The 22,740-nt window shown below is 49.9% G+C and overlaps 2 protein-coding genes across 3 annotated transcripts in view; one reads left to right on the top strand and one right to left on the bottom strand.

Moving 5' to 3' along the window:
- ACSF2 (acyl-CoA synthetase family member 2) overlaps positions 1–22,740 on the bottom strand; it is a 47,187-nt gene that overhangs the window by 2,728 nt on the left and 21,719 nt on the right. The gene's annotated exons all lie outside the window — the stretch shown is intronic.
- Positions 2–22,740, top strand: CHAD (chondroadherin). Of its 2 annotated transcripts, none has more exons than XM_090059148.1 (4): positions 2–11,288; positions 15,619–15,782; positions 16,679–16,824; positions 20,274–22,740. In XM_090059148.1, the coding sequence occupies exons 1-3, from the start codon at positions 10,518–10,520 to the stop codon at positions 16,818–16,820; spliced, it is 1,077 nt and encodes a 358-aa protein (XP_089915274.1). In that variant the 5' UTR covers positions 2–10,517; the 3' UTR covers positions 16,821–16,824; positions 20,274–22,740. The 2 variants fall into 2 exon arrangements, with proteins under 2 accessions (XP_089915274.1, XP_089915273.1); XM_090059147.1 differs by having other exon boundaries at positions 20,271–22,740.

The raw sequence follows: 22,740 nt of genomic DNA, 5'->3' as shown, positions 1-22,740 counted from the left end.
AATGTTGAAAGGGGGACAAGCCTCAGGGAGTCTTCTGGACAAAAAGAAACAGCTAAGCTCTAAGGTGGGTGAATCTAGTGACGATTATGGGAAGCAGGGATTCTTCACCATAGGCCGCAGATGCCAGGCAAACCTTCCCACAATCAGATCCAGAGGGCAGCTCCCGATATGACTACCCCGTTACACCTCCCCGCACGGGGACTGAGAAGAAAGGAGTAATGAGATGGTACACACTGGATGCTTTCTCCCCCATCACTGCCACCCTAACAACATGCAAAGACTCCCCCTTCCCCATGACCCGCTGGAAGGGCTTTCTCTCACCACTAGCCTACCCTTAAGGGAGGAGCCTGGCTTTTTCCCTGGCCATTTCCCTGCTCTCTAGTGGTCTCCCCTGCTTCTACCATTTCCCCTGGACAGGGCCCTGCTCCATCTGCTCCCTGCCAGCCCTGCTCGACTCCAGACGTCTGTCTCTGGATGTACCCTCACAAGCACACGCTCTTGCTCTTCTAGATGCGTCTTGGGTCTGCCACGTAACAGGGCACTTGGAGCCCGGGACACAATCCCAGAGCTGGTTCCAGGCCCCTGTTGGTGGTTACGTTTGATCTCCCAGCACGGATGCTTGCCCCGACCCTTTGGTGTGTGGACATCAGAATTCCTGATCCGTTAATAAAGGCATCCCAGGATGGCGCCAGCCGCTCAGGGCAGCTACATTTGCAAGCCAAAGGCACCACATCAGGACAAAGGCTGTGGCGCTTCTGGCTGACGTTCCCTCAAACACTAACCCCGGCTGTGGGTTCTGAGTCACCGCATTTCGAGGCCACTCAGCTTTTTTTTTTTTGCTCATCCCAGCAGTCAGCAAGTTCACAAGGCCAGATGCTTCGGATGCCAGGGAGAAACTGAAATGCACTTCCATGGATCTCAGAGCTCCAGCTGGCCCTTGTGCTGCTAGGGCTGGGGGCCGTTTTGTCCCTAGAGGCTGGGACCTTCTTTAAGAGATGAGATTCATCTATGAGCTTCACTGATGGTGTCTGGGCAGCCCACCCACTGAGCATAGCATGGTGATCCAACGTGGCTGGCTTAGCAACAGGGCCAAACTGGCTTGGCAACAGAGCCTCATGGGCTTAGACTCAGAGATTGTTTAATTTCTGCTGTTGGCCACTTTCCCCAAGTACATTCCTGCACTGCTTAAGTCTCTATGCAGGCCACAGTTTCTGGAAGCAGCTTGGGATGGTCCCACTTGAGTCCCAGACAGACCAAAAAGCCAGAGGTTGAGCACAATTTTTGAAGACCAAGGGTAGACCAAGACCCTCCTAGGGGGTGTAAAGTTGGGCCCCACTTATGATTTGCTTTGGAAACTCTTGCTAGCACACAATAGGCTCCATGCAAAAGCTGGCCCAGATTCTCTAGTGGAAGCCTCTCCTTTCCCAGAAGCCCTGTGATTGTCTCCAGGATATTACAGAGACCATCATGGTGAAACCTTATATTGCTAGGTGCTTGGCAACCCAGCAGGAAAGATTTCAACTGTGCTTCTCCATCCAGGCTTAATCACAGTTTAGCCATTGGGAGGAAACATATAGGGCTTAATGTTTAAAAACGGATTTCTTTCCCACCCACTAAATAGGAGTTTGTTGGCTGGAGTCGTGTCTCTTTTTATGGATGAGACCTAAAACCAAGGTCTTAAACACTTATTAAAAATCCCACTGCACTTTTTAGCAAGAACAGAGGCATCAGCCGCAGCATTCAGGCCAGATTCTGAGTCATTATTTTCTTCCTCCCTCAACTTCCCCTGTAATTTTAATTGTCTGCAGCCTTGCGTCCAATCTGCTTGCAGGACGCTCCCAGGGTGGCTGTGGTGCACCAGTGCCCTGGAGATGTCTGGTAATGTGCTCTGGGTACCGTGAGCTCAGATCCAAGTGCTGCCTGCCTGTGTGCCTGGCACCAGGCTCTTCAGGCTCCAGCTCTAGCTTGGCTATGAACGGTTGGGTACTCGGAGTAACAGAGGCTGCCTCACTAGGACTGCTAGAAACACAAGGGTGTGAAAACCTCAGGCATAACTCTTTTAACAGCTGCAATAAAAGATGGACCAGAGGTTCCCAATTCAGACTCCGGGATATCAGGGTAAGAAGAGTCTCGACCCTCTGCACATTCTTCTGCTGTGACTATGGCTGGCGCCCTGGCCACAACAGGGTCTCTCCGTCCCAGCCCACATCCCAGGCTGGCTCTCAGGCTGCCATCCATGGCCTGTTGCTCCTATTCACCTGCAGCTTCCAGCTCCCTCTGGTTTCAGGCAGTGTTTGTCTTGCCTGCACGACAGGGGCTCAGTCACTTTTTGGGGGCTGCCCATTGAAGTGGGGAGTAAGCCAGGGCCTATTAATAACCAGCCAGTTTGTTACATCTGCCCTTACTTTCTTTATCCATCAGGTGGTTTGTGCTGTGGGCAGTCATACAGCTTTGCATCCTGGCCCAGAGGTAGCGCATATCACCAACGGATGAAACGAGGCTTGTGAACAATTTATAGCCCAACTTAAGTCTGGAGGAGTCCTTGAGGATTCCCAGCTTTTCAAGGCCAGAAGGGACCATTGTGACCATCCAATCTGACTTGCAAGAGAGCATCTCACCCAGCAATTTCTGCATCGAGCCCAGCATGTCCAGACTGTGGAATAAGCTCCCTCCAGAAGTGGTGCAAACACTTACCCTGGAAATCTTCAAGACGAAACTAGATAGAGGAGACTGGAGACTTCAAGAGGAGTCAGGGGACCCCACCTTGGGGTCCCCTGACTCCCAGTTATCTTTCCTGCTTGGTGCAGGAGGGCGCTTGACCCAATGATCTTCCTAGGTCCCTTCTGGCCTTACAATCTATAAATCTATAAGCTCAGCTGGAGCTGCAGCACAGCCAGTCTCGATACAAAAATGTTACATGATCCAGCATGTCCTTAGGAACCTTTGCCCAGAAGGAACCAATGGAGAATGCAAGGACAAGCCAACTGGAGACCATTTGGCAATGGTAGGGAAGTTGGCAACCCACCATAGCCAGGCAAAGTGAGTGTCCCCCGACTAGCACAAGTGGCAAATATTTAAAAAACGACAAGCCTTCCAGGTTATTCTTGGTGGTGAGTGATGCTTTCTTGAAGAGTGCAGAGTCCTTGTCTGAACCGGGAATAAAAAAACATCGTAGTAGAACTGTCTGTCTTTAAACACTGCTTGAAAACATTTCCTGCTAAGGCTGTTCAAACACCAGCCACCGAGGATGGGGCAAAGAGGTTTTTAAAGACAGTGTCTTAATGGACGAGAAACATACAAGCAAAACTGGACAACGGTCTCTGCGGCAAACATTTGGGAATGGACCTCCAGGCTGGAATGGGGGACGCAGCAGACCCAGGGTCTAGCCTCAGCTATGCCACTCACAAGCTGTTTAATTTGGAGGAAGTCATCTGAGCTTTCTAGGCCTCAGTTTCCCCATCTGTACAAGAGCAACAGATGCATTCATTCCCCTTTGCCCTCAAATAATGCTAAGAGTTTGCACTTAAAGGACCTGACTTGTCACTGCATTTTTCAAAATGGAGCTAGGCTGGGGTGGAGTGGAAAATCATTGGATACCATAAACCCTTCACAGACGCTTCCTCTACAGATTATTATTACTTAGGATCAGGGTGGGGCAAAAACGCTGTTTCCAATGTAATAAGTCACTCTTGATTGCCTGAGCTGTATGAGGATGTGGAGGCACAGACAAACAAACCAAGAGCCAAACCAACCTTAATTCCATTCATGATCTAGGGCAAAAAGGCAGGACCAGCTTCAGAAAAAAAGGGCAAAAAAAATTGACACGCGATAAAAGGGATTTCCAGGCTTCAAAGAAGGAGAAACGAACAGCTGAAAAGAAAATAACAGACCAGAGGAAGTACTTCAGGATCCCTAGCTGGCTTCTCCCCATGGCCCACACCATGCAGGATGGTTTTAATCAGCACTAAACCAGTGCCTGATATTTTGTCTAGCCTTGAATATCTCTGCTCTTGCCAGCCCCAGACCCTCCCTTGGTAGCTTGCTCCAAACTGTCCTTAACTCTTTTTCTTAATTAGCTGGTTCACTGGGGAAATTGGCCCTAACTGATGCTGCCCCTAGGGCTGGACTCTCTGGGGTTGCTCCTCGACCCCAAAGTGCATAGTGGGCCTGACCCAGATCCTCTGCCTGGGTCTTGCTAACCTGTAAGTTGCTGATCATGTTGCACAGGGGCATTGTGCCCCAGTGACATCTTCCCCCATAGCCACAGTATCTTCTTTGTGTCAGGATATCAGGACACAAACAAGCTCATCTTGTGGGACATCCTGCTGGAGTCCCCACCCACCCAGACAGTCCCAGTTGGGATGGGATGGAAAGGATCCCAAAAATATCGAGTATCCAAAGCGATACCTGTGTGTTGTGACAGAACAGCTGTGCCCCAAGAAGACCATTTAAAACCAGCAACCCAACCAGACTGGCACAATGGCCCCAGGAGACGGCTGCTTTCCTACATTTCTGAAAACCGACCTCCTGTTATTGCACAGGCAGGACAAACTGCTCCTAGTGGTTTGGAGTTAAAGCTGCTTTTCTTCTTTCCAGGCCGATGTGTGCTCTCGAGGCACCTAAGTGTTTCCCCAGCCCTGCGAGCATTGCAGTAACACTGCTCAGTGGCGACCAATGAGGTGTGCGGCAGTTCCTTGCTGTTTTATCAACACCTTGAAAAAAACACTTTTACTGGGCAGCCACCCCAGCGACTGGATGCTGGGAGACGGCAATAGAAACTGGAGGTGGGGAAGGCGGAAAGCAAATGGAGAGAGAGAGGGAAAGTACAGAGGCAGAGACTTGGAAGGACAGAAACAGAAACACCCTTGGCTCTGAGTGTATCTGAATGCTCCAAGCAGCTGGCGTCTTGCAAAGATGGAAATATTGGGAAAAATTAGGCACAACCATGCCACCCCCACCAAAAAAAGTCAATGGTAAAGTTCCCTTGAACTTTTCTGGGGTCAGGACTGTGCCTGATGGCCCGTTACCTTCCTGTCTGCATCTTCTATTAATAATTACCATTTGAAACACACACAGCTTCTGGGAAATAGCATCCAGCCGCTCCCAACTCACACACCACCTGCCTAACACCCTAGGAGGAAGGATGGGTAGGTGGGGATGAACAGGCCAAGGATGCCCAGGCAGGTCCTTGCTCTCAGAAGTTTTAACCCTAAGCTGTCCCATTCCTGTGGGGGGTTGTTTTCTAAGTCAGGAAGGGGGCAGATGCCTGGCAGCAGCAGGAGGAAGGGGGTTGAGGGCTGGGGTAGGGGTGGAAGTAGGGCTCCATGCAGTGCATGGGCAACAGGTGAGAGGAGACCTGGAAGAAGAAGTTCTGCCAAGGAGTGAGCACCCAGCCAGAATCTGTGGTCCAGGCTGATTAATAGGCGTGTGTGTTATAAGGCAAGGGAGAGGCGAAGAAACCTGGAGGAAGACCTGGATGGACAGGGTTTAGTGGGAGAGGCGGGAAAGAGAAGAGTGAGAGATGAGGAAGACCAGCTGGCAGGGATCAGAGAGGAAAGCAGGCTAGAGAAGGGTGGACAGGCAAGGCCACCAGGGAGCCAAGCTAGCACACTGGTCGGGGCAGGGGCTGCCGTGCATACAGCTCCCTAAACCCAGAAGCACGCTGCCTGGTCCTTAAGCATGGACAGGGAGCTCCTGAATGGACAGTAAACTGGAGACAGGTGTCTGAAGCTCTAGCTGCTGAAAAGGCTTCTTGCAAAGGCCCAAGACAGAGACATCCTGCTAGACTCGAAGCCTCGGGGTACAGGTCCTGGGCCTATAGTCCAAGCCTGACCCTCATGAAGGATGTGGCTCTCCCCACGAACTGCATTACTGGAAGAGCAGCAGAGCACTTGGCAACCTCAAAGACCTTCTTGCTAAGCCAAGACCATCCATAGGAGCTTCCAGGGAGCATGCAGGAGTGCTCCCAGTGTGCTGCTCAGAACAAGATGCAGGCTACACCCGGCTATGGGCTCTGCCAGGTCTCTGAACTGTTGCAGAGAGTAGGGGGAAGCTGCAGCCCTGCTCTCACCTTGCACCTATGGGAGTACTAGGAACAGGCAAGGAGGAGCCCCCCTCATTCTCTCCATGCACCAACACAAGGGCTAACCTGTGCTATTCTCTGCAGGTAGAAAATGACGATGGCTTTGCCTCTGACCCCACTCACACCACTGCAATCCCACTGGCTTCAGCGTTACTTCAGATTTACCCCGATGCAAAGCACAAAGCAGTAAGGACACTGGCTGAAGGGAGCAAGGGGACTCTGGCTAAGGGCATTCGTATCCATTCGTGCACAGAAATCGCCCTTGTGACTAATAAAAATAAAGCTCAAAAGGGGAAAGGACGCTCTCTTAGAGCCACAGAACAGCCCTGACCCACGACACCAAAGCAACGCCTTGTATCTATATTTATGCTGTTTTTAGAAACCACCTATTTATTTGCTTAGCCCCTGAGGGCTGCGGGAGGGAGTCAAACACTGGTAAATGACTCCCGCACTGGCTTTACACTCTCTGTGCCGCGGCAAATGTTTGCAGAACAGTTAATCAATTAAGAAAGAGGGGATTGCAGGATAATCCTGCCTCTTCGGAGCTGACCCAGCAGCCCTGGTCCCCGGGGAGCTCGGAGGTGAAGGGCTGAAAGGGGCCCAGTGCACTGTGGCATCGCTCCCGCTGCAAACAGGAACACGAACACTGGGTCCCTTGTCACCGAGAGACCACATGCCACCCATGAGACACTGGCACGGCTCAGTCAAGCTGTGAACTTGTGAGGACCGCTGCCCGTGTGCTGCCCCAGGCCTCACTCATCCCCAGTCAAGGGCTATGAAATTCAATGAGGAGAGACCTGATCCTGCCAGCCAGGAGCTCAGACACAAACAGCTGGGAGCCCGAGGGCCCCTCCCAGCAGCCAGGCACGGCGCCAGTTTGTGGGGGGGATGCCAGCGCGCGCCCAGCCTCCCTCAGGAATCTGCTCGCCAAGGCAGGACAGTCGAAAACATCAAGGGGGAAAAGAATTTTCCTTTTTATGAAACTTCTGGGCATCTAAAAGGGGGATTTAAAACCAGACCTCTGCTCCCCCCGCAGCACGGCCGCACTGCCCAGCTCCCATTCTGCGAGAGGCACGTTCTGGCCGGAAAGAGCAGAGAAGCCACTTAACCTCTGTGGTACCAAGTGGGCTTGTCCTACGTGGACCACTTGAGGGTGTGAAATGCATCCTGCCACCTCCAGGCTGCAGAACCCCCCTACCTCTGCACTCCTGATGCCTAAGGAAGGGCCTTGACTGAGTTCAGGATCCACATGAGGAAGGGAGTCCTTACTCCGGAAAGCGGGCAATAGGCACGGCAGACAAATAAGGAGAGAAGGGATATTTTACCCTTCAATCGAGAAAGGAGAGAGAGAGGGAGAGAGAGACACAGAGCTGTACAATTTAACTGGAAAGGATGTTGCGCAGTGCCACGTGTGGGCAAAACTTTTGTGGACGGAGTTTTAAAAGGACCCCCTTTTTGTTCCTGAACTGGCAGGGACAGCCGCAGGCACGGCAGCCTGTTAGCAAGATTGAGAAGAGGAAAGTGAATATCACATGCTCATTTTCTCCAAACGGGGGACAAAAGAAGATGTACCATATGACCTCAATGATCAATCAAAAATAGCCTGAATTTACTTATCAGTCAGGAACTGCTCATGCAGGAGACTCAAGGCCATTCACTATTTGCAGAAATCATTCAGAAAAGAGTTATGAATAAGTGTCAGGAAGCTGTAAGTCACAGGACATTCATTCAATCAGCAGCGAGAAAGAGATGGAGTGTTTGGGATAAATTACTTTTTTTTTAAATCATTCACCCAGCTCCAGCGAGGAGCTTTACTAATCATCCCCAACTTGAGCTGTTACACTCCCAGCCTGCACTGGGACAGCAAAGTGAAAAAATCTGGGAGAGATTTTTTTGGATGTTTCTCCTTCTACATGTCCTAATCCCTTTGAGAGTCTCAATCAGGCCATTACCCCAGCACTCAATCCACTTGCCTTATGGTTCTGGAGGCCTGGGTCCTACATGTTAGTCACCCCCAGGCAAACTTGTTTGGTGGCAGCTGGGAGCTTCCCAAGAGGATGAAGCTGGACCGTTCTCAGTGGTGGCAGATGACAGAACAAGGAGCAACGGGCTCAAGCTGCAACAAGGGAGGTTGAGTTTGGATATTAGGAAAAACTCTCTCACTAGGAGGGTGGTGAAACACTGGAACGGGTTACCCGGAGGGGTTGTGGACTCTCCATCCTCGGAGGTTTTTAAGACTCGGCTAAACAAAGTCTTGGCTGGGATGATCTAGTTGGGGGTGGTGCTGCTTTGAGCAGGGGATTGGATTAAATGACCTCCTGAGGTCCCTTACAACCCTCATTTTCTATGATTTTAACAGATGCTTGACTCTCACACAGCTCTGAAATCCATATCCAGGGACGAAGCAGGACAAGAGAGCCAGGACTGGGGAGTACAGGAAAAGCAAGGCCTGCATCCATAATGCACCCCCACTCTCCCAGGCCTCTCTGTGTCTTGGGTTCAAGAGAACCTAAATTCACCCCAGAATTTGTATTCCCCCCTGCAACTTTTTATAAAATAAAAGCAACATTTGAATATACATCTGCAAAACAGAGGCTCTAAAGTTGCCAGTCCTTTTGCATAACACTGCTGGGAGCATGCTCAGTGATGCTGGCTAATTCCACATCTCAACAATGGAAAAACCCAGTGATCTCTGTGAATAAGCCAGTCTCTGTGTCCTAAGTCAGCCCTTGGATTTCCTCCCTTTCTTGAGACTGTCTCGCCTCTGCACAAACTCCGTCGGGGCTTTGTAGCCAGCCTCAGAGGTGGAAGCCTCAAAAAGCTCACAGTCCTGCGCTCAGCTCGCAGTTGTTTGCTGCAGCCAGGACCTGGCGAGAAACCAGCTCAAAATGTTCCATATCCAAACCCCACCCCACAGCTCCTCCCCAATCTCTCCCTCTCGCACTCAAAGATGGGGAGACCGAGGGCTCTTAACGTCTTCACCTTATTCCCCTGGAAGGGGACAGTGTGAAGCACCTGCTGTGTTTAATTCCCCTCCTCGTAACTCTTCTTTGCAATCATTATCCCGATAAACACAACCACTTGAGGCCCCGGGCCCTGCTCCCTCTGCCTTTCCACTGGCCGGATACCACACTGCATCTTCCCAAGTCCCCACCATCACCTTCCCCTCTCCGCACTTCCTTCTCAGAAGCCCTAGGCTCTGACCCAGCCCCACATACCACACCGGACTCACCGCTCCTCAGGAGTATAGCACAATGGTCACCACCCCTCTAAGTTATTCTGGCCATCTCTAAAGAGGCACCCTCACCATTTCATCAAAGTCTCGGCCACCGTCCCATCCTCAGTGACCGTGTATGGCAGAATCCCAGCTGCTCCCCCCCGCACTCCAGTCTGCCCAGAAGGCAGTCTAACAGAAATGCCTCGGACATACCGTTTCTCCCCACCACTATGGCACCATGAGCTAATCCTCCTCCAGACACAGGGTTATCAGGCTGCATTTAGCTCAGCAAGTTTTGCTCTTCAAGGGAAACCACCTGAAGCTCTGCAGGAAGACTCTCCCCACCGTACCTTCCTCAAATTTAGACAGCCCTTACACACGGTCAAGATCCTGAAGTCCCGCATGGCACTAACATCCACCTAATGCAGGTGCAATCCCCACAGAGTGCAATGATGAACCTTCCCCAAATCTCCTACAATTATGCTTAGTCCTTGCCAAGAAATACTCCAACTGAAGTCAACAAAAAGTTGGGCAGAATAAGGAATTTGCCCTTTTGGGAACAACAGGGAAAAGGTGCCTGCCTGAATGTCTTCTAAGCTTTGGATAATAATCCAAGATACAGCTCTGTAAGTACTAAGTACATGGAAAACATCAGTGCAAGAGGCTAGAAAGTGCGCTAGGTAAGTGTCTGTTAATGACCCTTCAATATCTCAGTACTTCAGTACCCCAATACTGCTGGTACTGACATGGGACAACTTTGCTCTCCTTTAGGTGCATCTGGATTCCTGTCTCTCAAGACCCTGTTCTCTATCTCTGAATTACTTAGAGCCTTGTTACCACCTGATTCAGTGGGGGGTGAAGAAATCCCCAAATCTAGGCAAGTTCCCTGTTCCCTGTGTCCATTCACCTCCCTGCTCCAGTGAGAAAAACTACCTCTACACAGTCCCTTTTTTTTTTTTGCAGCACAGTGTGAAGACGCTCCTCTGCTTGGTGCCAAGGAGTTAAATTCACACTGAGCTCCCAAAGTCAGTTGCTTCCAAGTAAGAGTCTGGCTGCTGCCTGTGGTTTGTGGGAAGGGATTTTGTTTTTTAATAACATTATAAATAGGGCTGTGTTCAGCTCGCTGCAGACACACTCACTTTCTCTCCCATCTCCCTCCTCCTGCTGCTGCCGCTTCTCTTTCCCCCCCTCCCTTCAACAACCACCCCAGTTCTGGCCATGGACCGGTCAAGCTTCTTCCTCAGCTTACTGGTGTGCCTCCTTCCCGTTCTCCAGGCATGTCCCCCAAGCTGCCACTGCCACGGTGGGGATCTCCAGCACGTCATCTGTGACAATGTGGGGCTGAAGAAGATCCCGAAGGTGCCAGAGCAAACGCGGCTTCTCAACCTGCAGCGGAACAACTTCCCTGTCCTGCCGACCAATGCGTTCAGGGAGATGAAAGGGCTTGTGTCCCTCCATCTCCAGCATTCGCACATCAAGGAGATCTCCAGCGGTGCCTTCCGGGGACTGAAGCAGCTAGTCTACCTGTACCTCTCCAATAACGACATCAGCGTCATCAAGATGGGAGCCTTTGACGACCTGACTGAGCTCACCTACCTATACATGGACAATAACAAGATCTTGGACTTGCCCAAAGGGCTTCTCTCTCCAATGATTAACCTCTTCATCTTGCAGCTGGGCAGCAACAAGATCAGAGAGCTGAGGTCCGGGGCCTTCAGCGGTACCAAGGACCTGCGCTGGCTCTACCTCTCTGACAACTCCATCTCTTCCATCCAGCCTGGGGCCCTGGATGACGTGGAAAACCTCGCCATCTTCCACTTGGATAAGAACCAGTTGAGCACTTACCCCGTGGCTGCAATGAGCAAGCTAAGGGTGGTGGAGGACCTGAAGCTGTCTCACAACCCTATGAAGGTCATTCCTGACAACGCCTTCCAATCCTTCGGGCGCTACCTGGAGACCCTCAGCCTGGACAACACAGGCCTGGAAAAAGTAAGTTCCTTTCCACTCTCTTTCTTTTTAAATAAGCAGCATAAGGTCAAATCCTCTTCTCCTTTACATGCTGCCACTCTAAGGACTTTTGTCCTGATTTGCACTCATGCAAAAGAGAGGAGACTCTAGCCACTTGTCTCAGCAGAATGGTTTAGTGTTAATAAAAATGAAGCTGAAACTCTGAAAAGGTCTATGGGAGAAACAAAGAAAGGGAGGGCTCCATCCTCCTTGGACCCTTGTTCTCCACAAAACTGAGATCTCCTGGGCTGGGTTCCACCTCTACCCAAGAGCTGCACCAGTCCAGTGGGAAATGTAGTCTGGTGCTTTAGAATAAACAAGCAAAAGGAGCCCCCCAGCACATGGGAGGTGGGATGAGAGAAGCAACTGGCCCATGCCTTCATTAGCAGGGCACAATGACTGGCCAGGCTGGATGGTCTTGTCACCTTAGTTCAACCTGGGTACCTGCTGTTGCTCAGACATGGGAGAGTCCTCCAGACAGGTCATGGATAGGAGCAGTTTCTTACTGATGCGTTGCAGACAGGTAGACAGGGCAGACACACAGACCTTCACCTTTTTCTTCCTCCTTCCAACTTTACACGTTATAAAGAAAGGTTTGTTTATTGATGATCTTGCCAGAGAAACCCTTGCAGTGCACTACAAAGAAGCCCATTCAGCTATCCCAGCAAAATACCCCTCTTCTTCTCCCAGAAAAGAGGCATGACCTACAGGTAGCAGCATCACACTCAAGGAACTGCTTGAAACAGAGCCCCTAGACTGCCAGGCAGGGGTGCAAGGAAAGCAGCAAATCCAATGCAGGAAGATCACCTGCAAACAGCACAGTGTTCTCAATGCCCAGCTGAGATGTAAGTAGATGGCGCATATGCAGAGCAGCTCACAGCTTCCCAGGATACCACGGCAGGAAGCAGAAAGATGAACACTTCAGCAAGAAGACATCCCAGTCTCTGGTACAGGAGGAACGAGAATATCCCAGTGATGAAACAGAGCACCTTGTAGCAAGAGAGAGCTACCGCTGTGCTGTGCTGTGCTGGGGTGCACCAGCTGTCTGCATTTAGGAGGACAGACTTGAACAGCAATACAGCACTATCAAAAGACTTGGGACTTATAGCACAGCCAGGGGATGAAGGACCAAGTCCATGTCCCAGAATGCCAGACTAGGAAGCTAGAAGCTGGAATGTCTCCCATCAAGGATGACAGCACAATGCCACCTACTCAATATTTGAGATTTTTCCTATTCTTGAGATGACAGTCAAGAAGGATGGGTGTAATCACGATTTCATTTATGAAAGAACACCCTGTAGTGAGCATATTGCCCAGTGAGCATGTCATCCTCCAGGGATGTCACTGCTGTAGGCATCAGCTCAGTTTCTATCCAGTTTTACCATGTGAACATCAAAAGCTGCAGGTTAAATGCAATACCTGCTGAAGAGGCCCAAGAACTTGTATCTGAATTACCTGAAAAAAACTGCAAGTCTTGGAACGGAGTCATGTAGATCTTGAAATAGTTTGAAGAAAAGCTGCTTGGAATAAGAATGGAACTGCAAGAACTGAATTCAAATCTATTTCAGTCTTCAACCTGCAGCAGACACCTTGGCTGGCAACAGCATATGCAGCTTCTAGGAGGTCGATATGTTATATCCGTTCTCACTCTCTGTCTGTTATACATACGGTGTTAATCTGTGTTCGTGTTTTAACCTGTCTAGTTCTGGAACCTGCTCATCCCTCCCCTTTCATGCTTTCCATCATTATCTTAATACTGCTAAAAATATAAAAACTGAGAAAAAGGCAAACCAAGTATTATCTGATCTGGCACACTGCTCTTTCAGATGGAAGGACCCCAAACCACAACACTGATATAAAATTTATATATAGGAATCCTTTCATCCAGCCTTCTAGAGTGGAATGCATGACTGCATAATAGTCACACATCGTGCAGCTCCTTTGCGGAGAAGAAAGGCAAATCCAATGAAAAAGGCAGGAGTTTAGGAAGACAGAGCAACTCTATGCAGGTTAATAACCCTAACTTCGTAAAAAAGAGTCCTATTGTCTCTTAATGACCATTTGTGGACAAGATCTTTTCTGAAATATGGCATCCCCAACATCACTGTACCTTCATTTATTCCAAGAGAGCAGTGCCACCTAATGATCAGTCCTGTTTCACAGCTACAGATGTACTGAAGCTTGTTTCTTAGTCTAAGTTACAATTTTTTTTTCTCATACCTTCCAGAGGCTTGGTATACACAAGAGCCAGGGGTGAGCCATTTTGCACTGCTAGATGACTCCCTCATCACAAAGGCCACATGAGATGTGACATCATCATCATGTACTTTAAATGCTGCCAGCATCCAGGCTGTGACCCCTTCTCCACAAAATACTGCACTCAGCTTTTCTTTCTGGAGACAGCTGGGTTCGTCTGCGGAGCCGCAAGTTGGCACAGCCAATTAGGTCTGAAAGTAATCTTTAGGAGAAGTCCTCCCATTGTCCCAGTGCGAATCGAAGAGATCTGAAACACGTTGGCAAATCTAAAACTTGGAAAATCCTCCCATCTACACTTCTATATAAGTTACTACCATAATACAAGTCATTAATAACTAATAATAAATAACTCATTCATCATGGATGAGGCTAACACTGTGGTAGTTTCCAACCCCACCATGAACGACCCATGCCCCCAGTGGCTGAGGGGCACAACGGCGGCAGTGAACAGGGAGCTCCCGCAGATGCCGCCAGCGCTGTTGGTGGAAGCGAGCACCTACCAGGAGTGCGCTGCCATGCTCAGGGGATCCACGTGCACCCACATGCACCCCCTATGAACCCCTGACCATCCCCCACCAAAAAAAACCCAATACCAGTTGCTAAAGGGGCTTGGGACCAGATTATAGGTGCTATAAGAACAATAATCATGCACCTAAATGATGACTCATCTTGGAGGATCTCAAAATTCACTATCAGTTAAGCTCTGGGAAGAAGCAAAGTAGCTGTTTAAATGTCATGTGACAACACTTTGGGACAGGAAAGTGAAGGAGGAGGCAACACTGGAATGAAGCCCCAGTGGGATCTGAGGTTGTTGGACTGTAAAATCTCTGTTCATTCAGTAATGAACTGGAAAGGATGGCCCCAAGCTGCATTTCCACAATTACCTGCAGCATGCTGGAGGCGTCCCATTCAAGCACTCACCCAACATAGTGCTGCTCGGCTTGGGAGACCTCACAGGTCTGAAGCTGAAGAGATGTAGCAGCAGGCCCCATCCTTCAAGCTTGCAGCTAAAAGCAGACTCCTGGACCCAAACTGAGGGGTCATTTCAGAGAACTGCACCAGTGAGATCTTCTAGCGTGAGGTGACAATACACAAACCACCATTCGAACTGGAGAGTTTTCTTGGATTCATTCGAACTGGATACTTGTCCTCTTCCCTCCTCCTCCTCTTCAGAGGCCGTGGGAGGAAGAGGACAGTTTGTTATTGCCAAGAGAATCACCCTTGCAGTCAACAGCTTCATCTGCAACTAGTGTCCTCCAAAGATCGTCTGTGTGGATGGGTTTGCGTTACAGAGGGACTTTTCCAAACTATTTGACAAAGAGGATGGTGAGGGGGAGAAGGGAGAGGCTATGTGGTGATGCCTAAACAGCTGGCTTTATCTCTGGCACAGGCAGCATTCTGCTCCCTGGTTTGTGAAGAGGACCTGCTTTTTCAGCCTGCCCCCAGGCTGTGAATGCACAGATTTTGCAGCATCTCTGGCAAACGACCAGGCAGGAGAGGAAAGAGAAAGAAAGAAGTGAGGAGGCTGAGAGGCTGGACGCCTGCCTTGCTGTTCCTATGCTGCTCTGAAGCCAAGTGTAACTTTCCACTCAATGTCCACTGGGCACTGCCAAAACCTACAGCCCCTTCAGACTCCACAAACACCGCCTCCATCAACAGTTCCACAATAGAGAAGGCGACAGGCACTGGGAGAAACTCCAGCGTTGGAAAGGTTTTTACATAGGGACACGTCTCAGTCCAGTTACCGAGGTGGTGTACGGCTCAGGAACAAACGGGAGAGGCCAGACTGCAGCTTTTCTTTAGGGTGCGAGTATGTGAATGTGAAAAACAAGTAGTAAATGGGAAGGAGCTGGAGGTGGGAGGAATGGTCCCATCACTCTTGAAAGACTGTGCCCTCTTCCTTGCTCTCAGTCCTGTCTCCTCAATCCTTCCCCTTTGCCACTTATTCTCTCCAGCCTCACTTCTGTCACTTAAGCACCTGCTGCCCAGGGAGGAAGTGTAGAAAGAATACCCTACCTTTGCTTTGCAGTGAACTGCATCAGCCCTTGTGCTTCAGTTTACAGATCACGCCTTTTCTGGAGTGACCACCCTGAAGACGGTCCATCTCGAGAACAACAGGCTGACGCAGCTGCCCAGCAACTTCCCATTCGGCAAACTGGAGAAGCTCACCCTGTCCAACAACCCCTGGCACTGCTCCTGTCAGCTAGCTCCTCTGCGCAAGTAAGGACCTATTCTCTTCTCTATTTCATAGTTTCATAGTAGCTAGAGTCGGAAGGGACCTAGGTAGATCATCTAGTCCGACCCCCTGCCTTGGCAGGAAAGAGCACCGGGGTCAGATGACCCCGGCAAGGTGCTCATCTAACTTCCTTTTAAAAATCCCCAGGCTAGGAGCCTGCACCACTTCCCCTGGAAGCCGGTTCCAGGCCCTAGCCGCCCTGACTGTGAAGTAGCGCCTCCTAATATCTAATCTAAACCTACCCTCCGCCAGCTTGTGACCGTTATTCCTGGTCACTCCTGGCAGCGCACGGGGGAACAGGGACTCCCCCAATACCTGCTGATCCCCCCTGACCAGTTTGTAGCAGGCTACAAGGTCCCCCCTTAACCTTCTCTTGTGGAGGCTAAACAGGTTCAGGTCCCGTAGCCTCTCCTCATAAGGCCTGCCCTGCTGACCCCTGATCATACGAGTGGCCCTCCTCTGGACTCTTTCCATATCGTCCACGTCCCTCTTGAAGTGTGGCGCCCAGAACTGGACGCAGTACTCCAGCTGCGGCCTGACCAGTGCCGCATAGAGGGGGAGGATCACCTCCCTGGACCTGCTCGAGATGCATCTGTGGATGCATTTCTCCTACTCGGTCTCATTGCCCAAGTCCTGGTCAGAGCTACATGGCTCCCATCCATCTGGCCGGGGGAAGGTTTCAGTGAGTTTTAGCTGGCTCTGGCTGACCAAGTATGGGGAACAGTATTGGTCAGCTGTGCCAAAGGAGACAAGCCCCACGCCAATACCTTGCACTAATCTGGTTACCAGTTTCCCTGGAACCTTTGACCAAGTGACTGGCCATTCATGCCCTTCTGAAACTTGAGGTGGTGGTGGGGGGCTTTCATTTGTCCTTCTCTAGGTGGTTGAAGGCCAGCCGCAACCGCCCTGATGGGGCCTGCTCCTCACCAGCTCAGTACCGAGGACAGCAGATTAGAGACGCTGCCGTCCTCCGCAGCTGCAAGCTCCCTACCAAGCGGTCCAAGAAAGGAAGTCGCCATTAAACAGGTAAGAGCCAACCACACCCAGCAAATAACCTCTGGCCTTGTCTCTTTTCTTGCCAACTTCAAACAGATCTTGGTGCCAGCCAAGTCAATGAGACTTTTGTTTTCACTGATACTAAGGTCTGAGCCCAAAACAATTCATCCATTTATTTGCAGAGATCTACATTTGAAAGTCTCTGTTTCCTGGCCAACAGTGGATGGCACCACAGCTTCCTAGTGCAGGGGACTGAGGCCAGAGCAGCTGCAATGAAGTCAGCTCAGTGAAACAAACCCAGATTTAAGGCCAGGCCACAGAAGGCAAGCAAGAGTAAAATGCCTGGGGGCTGACAGACGTGTAGCTCCCTGGTCTAACTCATGGCGCTTCACTGAAAGCGCCATGAGTTACACCAACTCTCCCAATCAAACAGACATTCGCTGTTGGGTCAGGAGGGTGGGGGAATTGAGCTCTGCTTTGGAGCTGATCCAGCCAAGGAGCTGCGCGTCTGCAGTTTCTCTCCCCTAGCCCTGGCCACCCACTCCCAGCTCCAGTGGTGCCTACACAATGGGAGAAGAGGAGCAGGGAGGGGAAGGAGCTCAGGCTGGGGTTTGCCCAGCCTACCCTAGAGTGGAGGCAGGTTGATTGGAGCCCCAGGTGGCAGGAAGCTCCAATCCACCTGCTCTTCCCTGCCCCAACGTGCAGGCTGGGCAGACCCCATCCTGAGTTCCCTTCCCCCTCCCTCCCATTGTAGACAGCACAAGGGGGCAGGGATGGGTTGCACTAGTCCAGCCACACAAGCAGACGGAAGTTAATGAAGGCACTCTGCTTTGGAGCACCTTCACTTGAACCCTCATATCATAAGGCTTAATTTGTCACATGATGGGGGACTTTTAAAATACTCTACAACCATGCACTTCTGTTAGGGCACAGCTGTGGAGCACTTTCAAGGGGCTGGCTGATCACGTGACAAATGTAACTTCTATCTGTGCCCTCTATTAAGTATCAGGTCCAGTACTTCTCTGCTATAGGCCCTGTGCAAATAATGGAGTTAATTAAAACAGCAATAATTTGGCCCACGGTTTCTTCCTGGTTTGGGACCACAAGGCTTTCATTTACTGAAGTTTCAAAAGTATCTGTTTAAAAGATATTTCTGAAGGGACTGGAGAGATCAGAGAATGAGGGATGAGATATTCAGCCTTTTGCCTCTCAGTCAAATCTGGCCAGTCACTGCCACCCCACAGTTCAGGGTTTGTGTGAAATAAGCTGGTAACCACCATGTCGTTTCTAAAGGAGCTGGTGGTCTCAGCACAAAAAGGAGGCCGTGGAGCTTGGGCTAATCTCATGTGCTGGCAAAAATCCCTCAGGTCTGGTTTAAAAACACATCAGCAGGGGACAGCTGGGAAAGTTGGAACAATGCCTCTTCGGCCTATAACAAAACAGAAGCCCTCGCTCTCCAGACCTGCCAATCCAGCACCTTCCAACAAGCTATAGATTTACCTCAAATGCATGAATTTATTTCAAAATAAGATCTTTGCCTTGGAACGTGGTGTCCTCAAGCCAGAGCTGAGTCCCAGGGAAGGGAGGGTTGAGGCAACAAACTTTTTGAATCTAAAACTCCAGGCAGGAAGCAGGAATGCCAGGGCAGAGAGGAGAAAAGGGGAAGGTGATACAGAAAGCAGGGCTGACTTGCCTCTAAGCAAAGAGCCTATTGAGCCTCTCAGGCCAGACACTGAATATGCAACTGCCTCGCGGAGCCACATTCCACACGGCTGAGGACTGCCAGATGCAGAGACTCTTAAGGATGCACAGAAGCAAGAGCCTCACCGGTGCTGCCGCTCTCCTTGTCCATGCTTCATCTGCTGCTTGATTCTGTCTGCTTGAGGGCCAGATCTGAACCCCCTCCATTAACAGTTTACTACCACTCAGAAACAAAAAAAGGAATCTCCGGGTGCAAGGCAACTCTTGCCCCCTGCATATAAAGCTCCCCCCTTTTCACCAGCCTTACCCCCCAAACCTCTTATCATTTAGCAAGCAGCTGAGTCTATACAGCTTCCCATGTTCCTCCCCAGCCTGCCTAGACCTTCAATCATCCCCAGCCCAACCTTGCACCCCCTGCACAAGACTGGAAATCATTTAGCATATAAAAATCACTAGCCACTCTTAAAAAGATATTGCCTCTAAATTAGCATCCCTGTATATCTCACTAAGTGTTCTGACTTTCAGAGACCCTGTGTACCCATGACTCCAGTGAGATCAGAGGAAGCTACAGAAATCCATTTTTCAAAAGAACATGCCACCTAAATCCAGGCAAAGGCATCCAAGTATATGTGTAGCTGTGGGCACTCGCACTCAGAAGTGTTTCGTTTTCCCACCTGTAAAATGGGAATAAGTGCTTCACCTTGCCAGTTGTGAGAAGCAGTTCACCAATGTTTCTAAGTGCAACAGAGATCCTTGAAGGGAAGGCGCTCTAGAAAAGCAGAGCATTATCATCAACAGTATTTTGTTACTGGGGAGGGCAATTGGTTAGGAAGGGTAGAAAGCTGAGAAGGGACTGGAGTCTTCATAAAATAATCATTGTGGTTAAGAAAAATAACATTTCCATCTCTAGTGTGGAAGTTTACCCTCTCTGTATGGAACGGCTGGGATCTCCATCTATAATCTATCAAGATTTCCATTAGGCCAGCAGAAATAACATTACCCTAAGAGGTAGAGGATCTGGCATCTCCAAGGCACTAGGGCCATGCACTTTGCTTTCTCCATCTTGTTGTCCATGTCCCTGTCTAGAAAGGAACCATGCCTGCAAGTGGGCTTCAGGAGCTGCTCCTTATCCCATTCTGTTAGAGAGGATTGAGATGAGTGTTGCTGACATGGAGCCCCATAGGCCCACAGCCCATTATGCAACCAAGAAGCAGAGGAGCTATCCCTTCCAGGACCTTATCAAGAGCCTGACCCAAACCCAGATTAATGGAAGGGGTTCAGATCTGGCCCTCAAGCAGTCAGAACCAAGCAGCAGATGAAGCATGGACAAGGAGAGCAGCAGCCCATGGGCTTTCCAGTCTTGTGCAGAGGGTACAAGGTTGGGCTGGGGATGATTAAGGGGCCTGGTTTTCAGCTGGAGAGGGTGTTTAACACAGTCAAGGCAAACAGGCTGCTTTGAAATGTCTCAACTTGGGCACCAAAAATCATTTGTTGTGCTGGAAAATACAGGTTTTAGGCAGCTGCTGTTAAGGCAGCAGAGTTTGAATAGTTTGGGTGAGTTTCTTAAGAATTAAGAAGCAAGTTAGTGGAAAAGTCAGGACCAGAATTCCTCGGCCTCAATTCCAGCAGGAGCAGTGGTGGTAGGATCTCTGCAAGAGAAGCCAATACATCTCTTGACTTGGAGCACTTCATTTAAAGACCATTAAAGAGCCTTGAGGCACCTTAATCTACTTGAAGACCCTTTAACCATGCCAATTTGTTTTCTTTTTTCTCAGTAGGCCCCACACGGCTAGTCCTGGTGACTGCCCACTTCAACCAATCACAAAACTACTGACTCCTTCCAAGTCCATCCTTCAGCTTCCACCTATCAGGAAATATTTCTGATGTATCCAAAACACCTCCAGCCTTCTCAGAGTCCCCGCTTCTCTGCAGACTGCAGGATGGAGTACATCTTTTCAATCTTTTCTGACATTATGTATTTTTAAAGAGTCATTTTAAACTAAAACTATGCATGACCATGCTAAGACAAGCTAACCTAGATCCTGCCAGTAAAGCACAGTCATCTGCCCACAGACAATGATGTAACCAGTGGCCCTGATTGCCCCCATCTCTCTCCTTCCAGTGGGGTGGACACAAATGGAAAGACACAAGGGTTTCTCCCCGTCTTTCCCAGCAGGAAATCCTATCTCGACTCTTGCAGACAGAATCCTCCTCCCACCTGAGGAGTCGATCCCTGCGGGTCAGGGCTGAGGACCATAGGGAAAGCCATGTCCAAGAGTCCATGGATGCAGAGAGGGAGCTTCCCTGTCATTCCAAAAGGAGGCAATCTCTCTCTCCGGGTCAGGCCTGACGTCTGTTAGTGGGACGATGTTGGGGAACCCCCAACACTGAAATAGTTTGGAGGCTCAATTCACTTCTTGCCCCTCCCAAGCAAGAGGCAAGGTATGCATTACGTTGCCCTGTATCTAGGGAGTGACCCGGCTCTACCTTCCTCCTCCTTTGCCTCCCCCAAACCCAGAGAACCCAGTGAGAGGCAGAAAGATGACTGTGGTTTATCGTCCTGGATTTTACAGCACCACAGTTTCAACTTAACTGCATTTTTTATCCTAAAGATTTATATAAATATATATATATATTTATTCCTCTGTAACTGAGTGTAAATGACCTTTAAGGGGATAAAAAAAACCCTCCTCTTACTTCTATATAGAAAAAAAATGTATATTTTCTTATGTACATCTTCTGTATAAAGCTCTTGCTGCAAAGATGAATTCAGCTGCTCTCCCCGTGTCTTCTTGAGATTTATGCCAGAAATGGTTTAAGGGTTCAAACGCCCAAATGAACTCAGGACTTAACTCCTCTTACCCTACAAGCCAAGAGAGGTCAAAGACAATTTGGAAAGAAGGGTTTTATCATTATTCCTGTTGTGGTACAGAGATAACTGAGTCACTCGCAGAATAGTGGCCAACTGGTCATAATGGCTGAATACATGTGCGGGGCTCAGCTCAGGCTTGCTATAAAATCAGCAGCTGCTACCTGATAGCAGTTCATGGAGTTATGCCAAGGCACAAGGTTCGAAGCTGAGTCCTAAGAGCTTCACGGGAAAAAGGCTCTCAAGGCACCACCCCATTCCAGCCTGCTGCCCTATGTTCCCAATCCCTCGGTGCCATTCAGTTCAGAGCATACACCCATCCCTATAAAACTGCTGGTACTGGCGAGTTCTACTGGCACTGCCAGCAATAACAGGAGAAATCTGACTCCCGACCTGACGTGTTTTCCTGTCACCACAACCCGTTTCCTCAGCCTTCACAAGAAACCTGGCGCAGAGGTAGAATAACTGCCTTTCATGTAAAACAAAACAGACTCCCTCACCCATCTGAGTTATCCCAAATGAGTTTCTCCAAAGAATAGGATTTTGGGGCATCCTCCGGAGCTGGCTAACCAAGATGAGACTGTGCCCCGCTCACCCCAAGAAGCTGCAAAATCAGTCACTCCTAGGGACTCCCTCAATGTGGATAGCTTCACCGGGTGTTCATGGACAGGGGTGTGGGTGCACATGGGTGCTTACTGATGGAGAAGCCTGCCTGCTCAGTTACGAATACAAAGGGGCAGCTGGATCCGACTGCCCTGATGGTTCAGGGTGTGACTACTTATCCGGCTAGAGACCAAACGAGTGCAATCCAAGAAACAACAGGACAAACAAGCATACACATACATGTTTGAGTCAGCAAGGCCTCGTCCACAGCACTTATCCTTGAAGCATGCAAAACAGGGAAACAGAACAGTTTACTACCACTCAGAAACAAAAAAAGGAATCTCCGGGTGCAAGGCAAGTCTTGCCCCCTGCATATAAAGCTCCCCCCTTTTCACCAGCCTTACCCCCCAAGCCTCTTATCATTTAGCAAGTAGCTGAGTCTATACAGTTTCCCATGTTCCTCCCCAGCCTGCCTAGACCTTAGATTTCATAGATTTCATAGACATTAGGGCTGGAAGGGACCTCGGGAGATCAGCGAGTCCAGCCCCCTGCCCAAAGGGCAGGAAGTCAGCTGGGGTCATAGGATCCCAAGCTGGGGTCCTTCAATCATCCCCAGCCCAACCTTGTACCCCCTGCACAAGACTGGAAACTCATGGGCCCTCTGCCCCCAATCACATGCAGCTGCGTTAGCTCAAGGAGGTTTCGGTCCGCTACTATGTTGACTTGTACTTGCTCAACATCCCACTCAAGGGAAGGATGCCGGTGACCCACAG

This window comes from Crocodylus siamensis, chromosome 8 (assembly GCF_052110815.1).
Source record: "Crocodylus siamensis isolate JL-2025a chromosome 8, ASM5211081v1, whole genome shotgun sequence".
Taxonomy (NCBI): Eukaryota; Metazoa; Chordata; order Crocodylia; family Crocodylidae; genus Crocodylus; species Crocodylus siamensis.
Note: the sequence above shows the minus strand (reverse complement) of the source record. Positions and strands in the feature narration are given on the sequence as shown.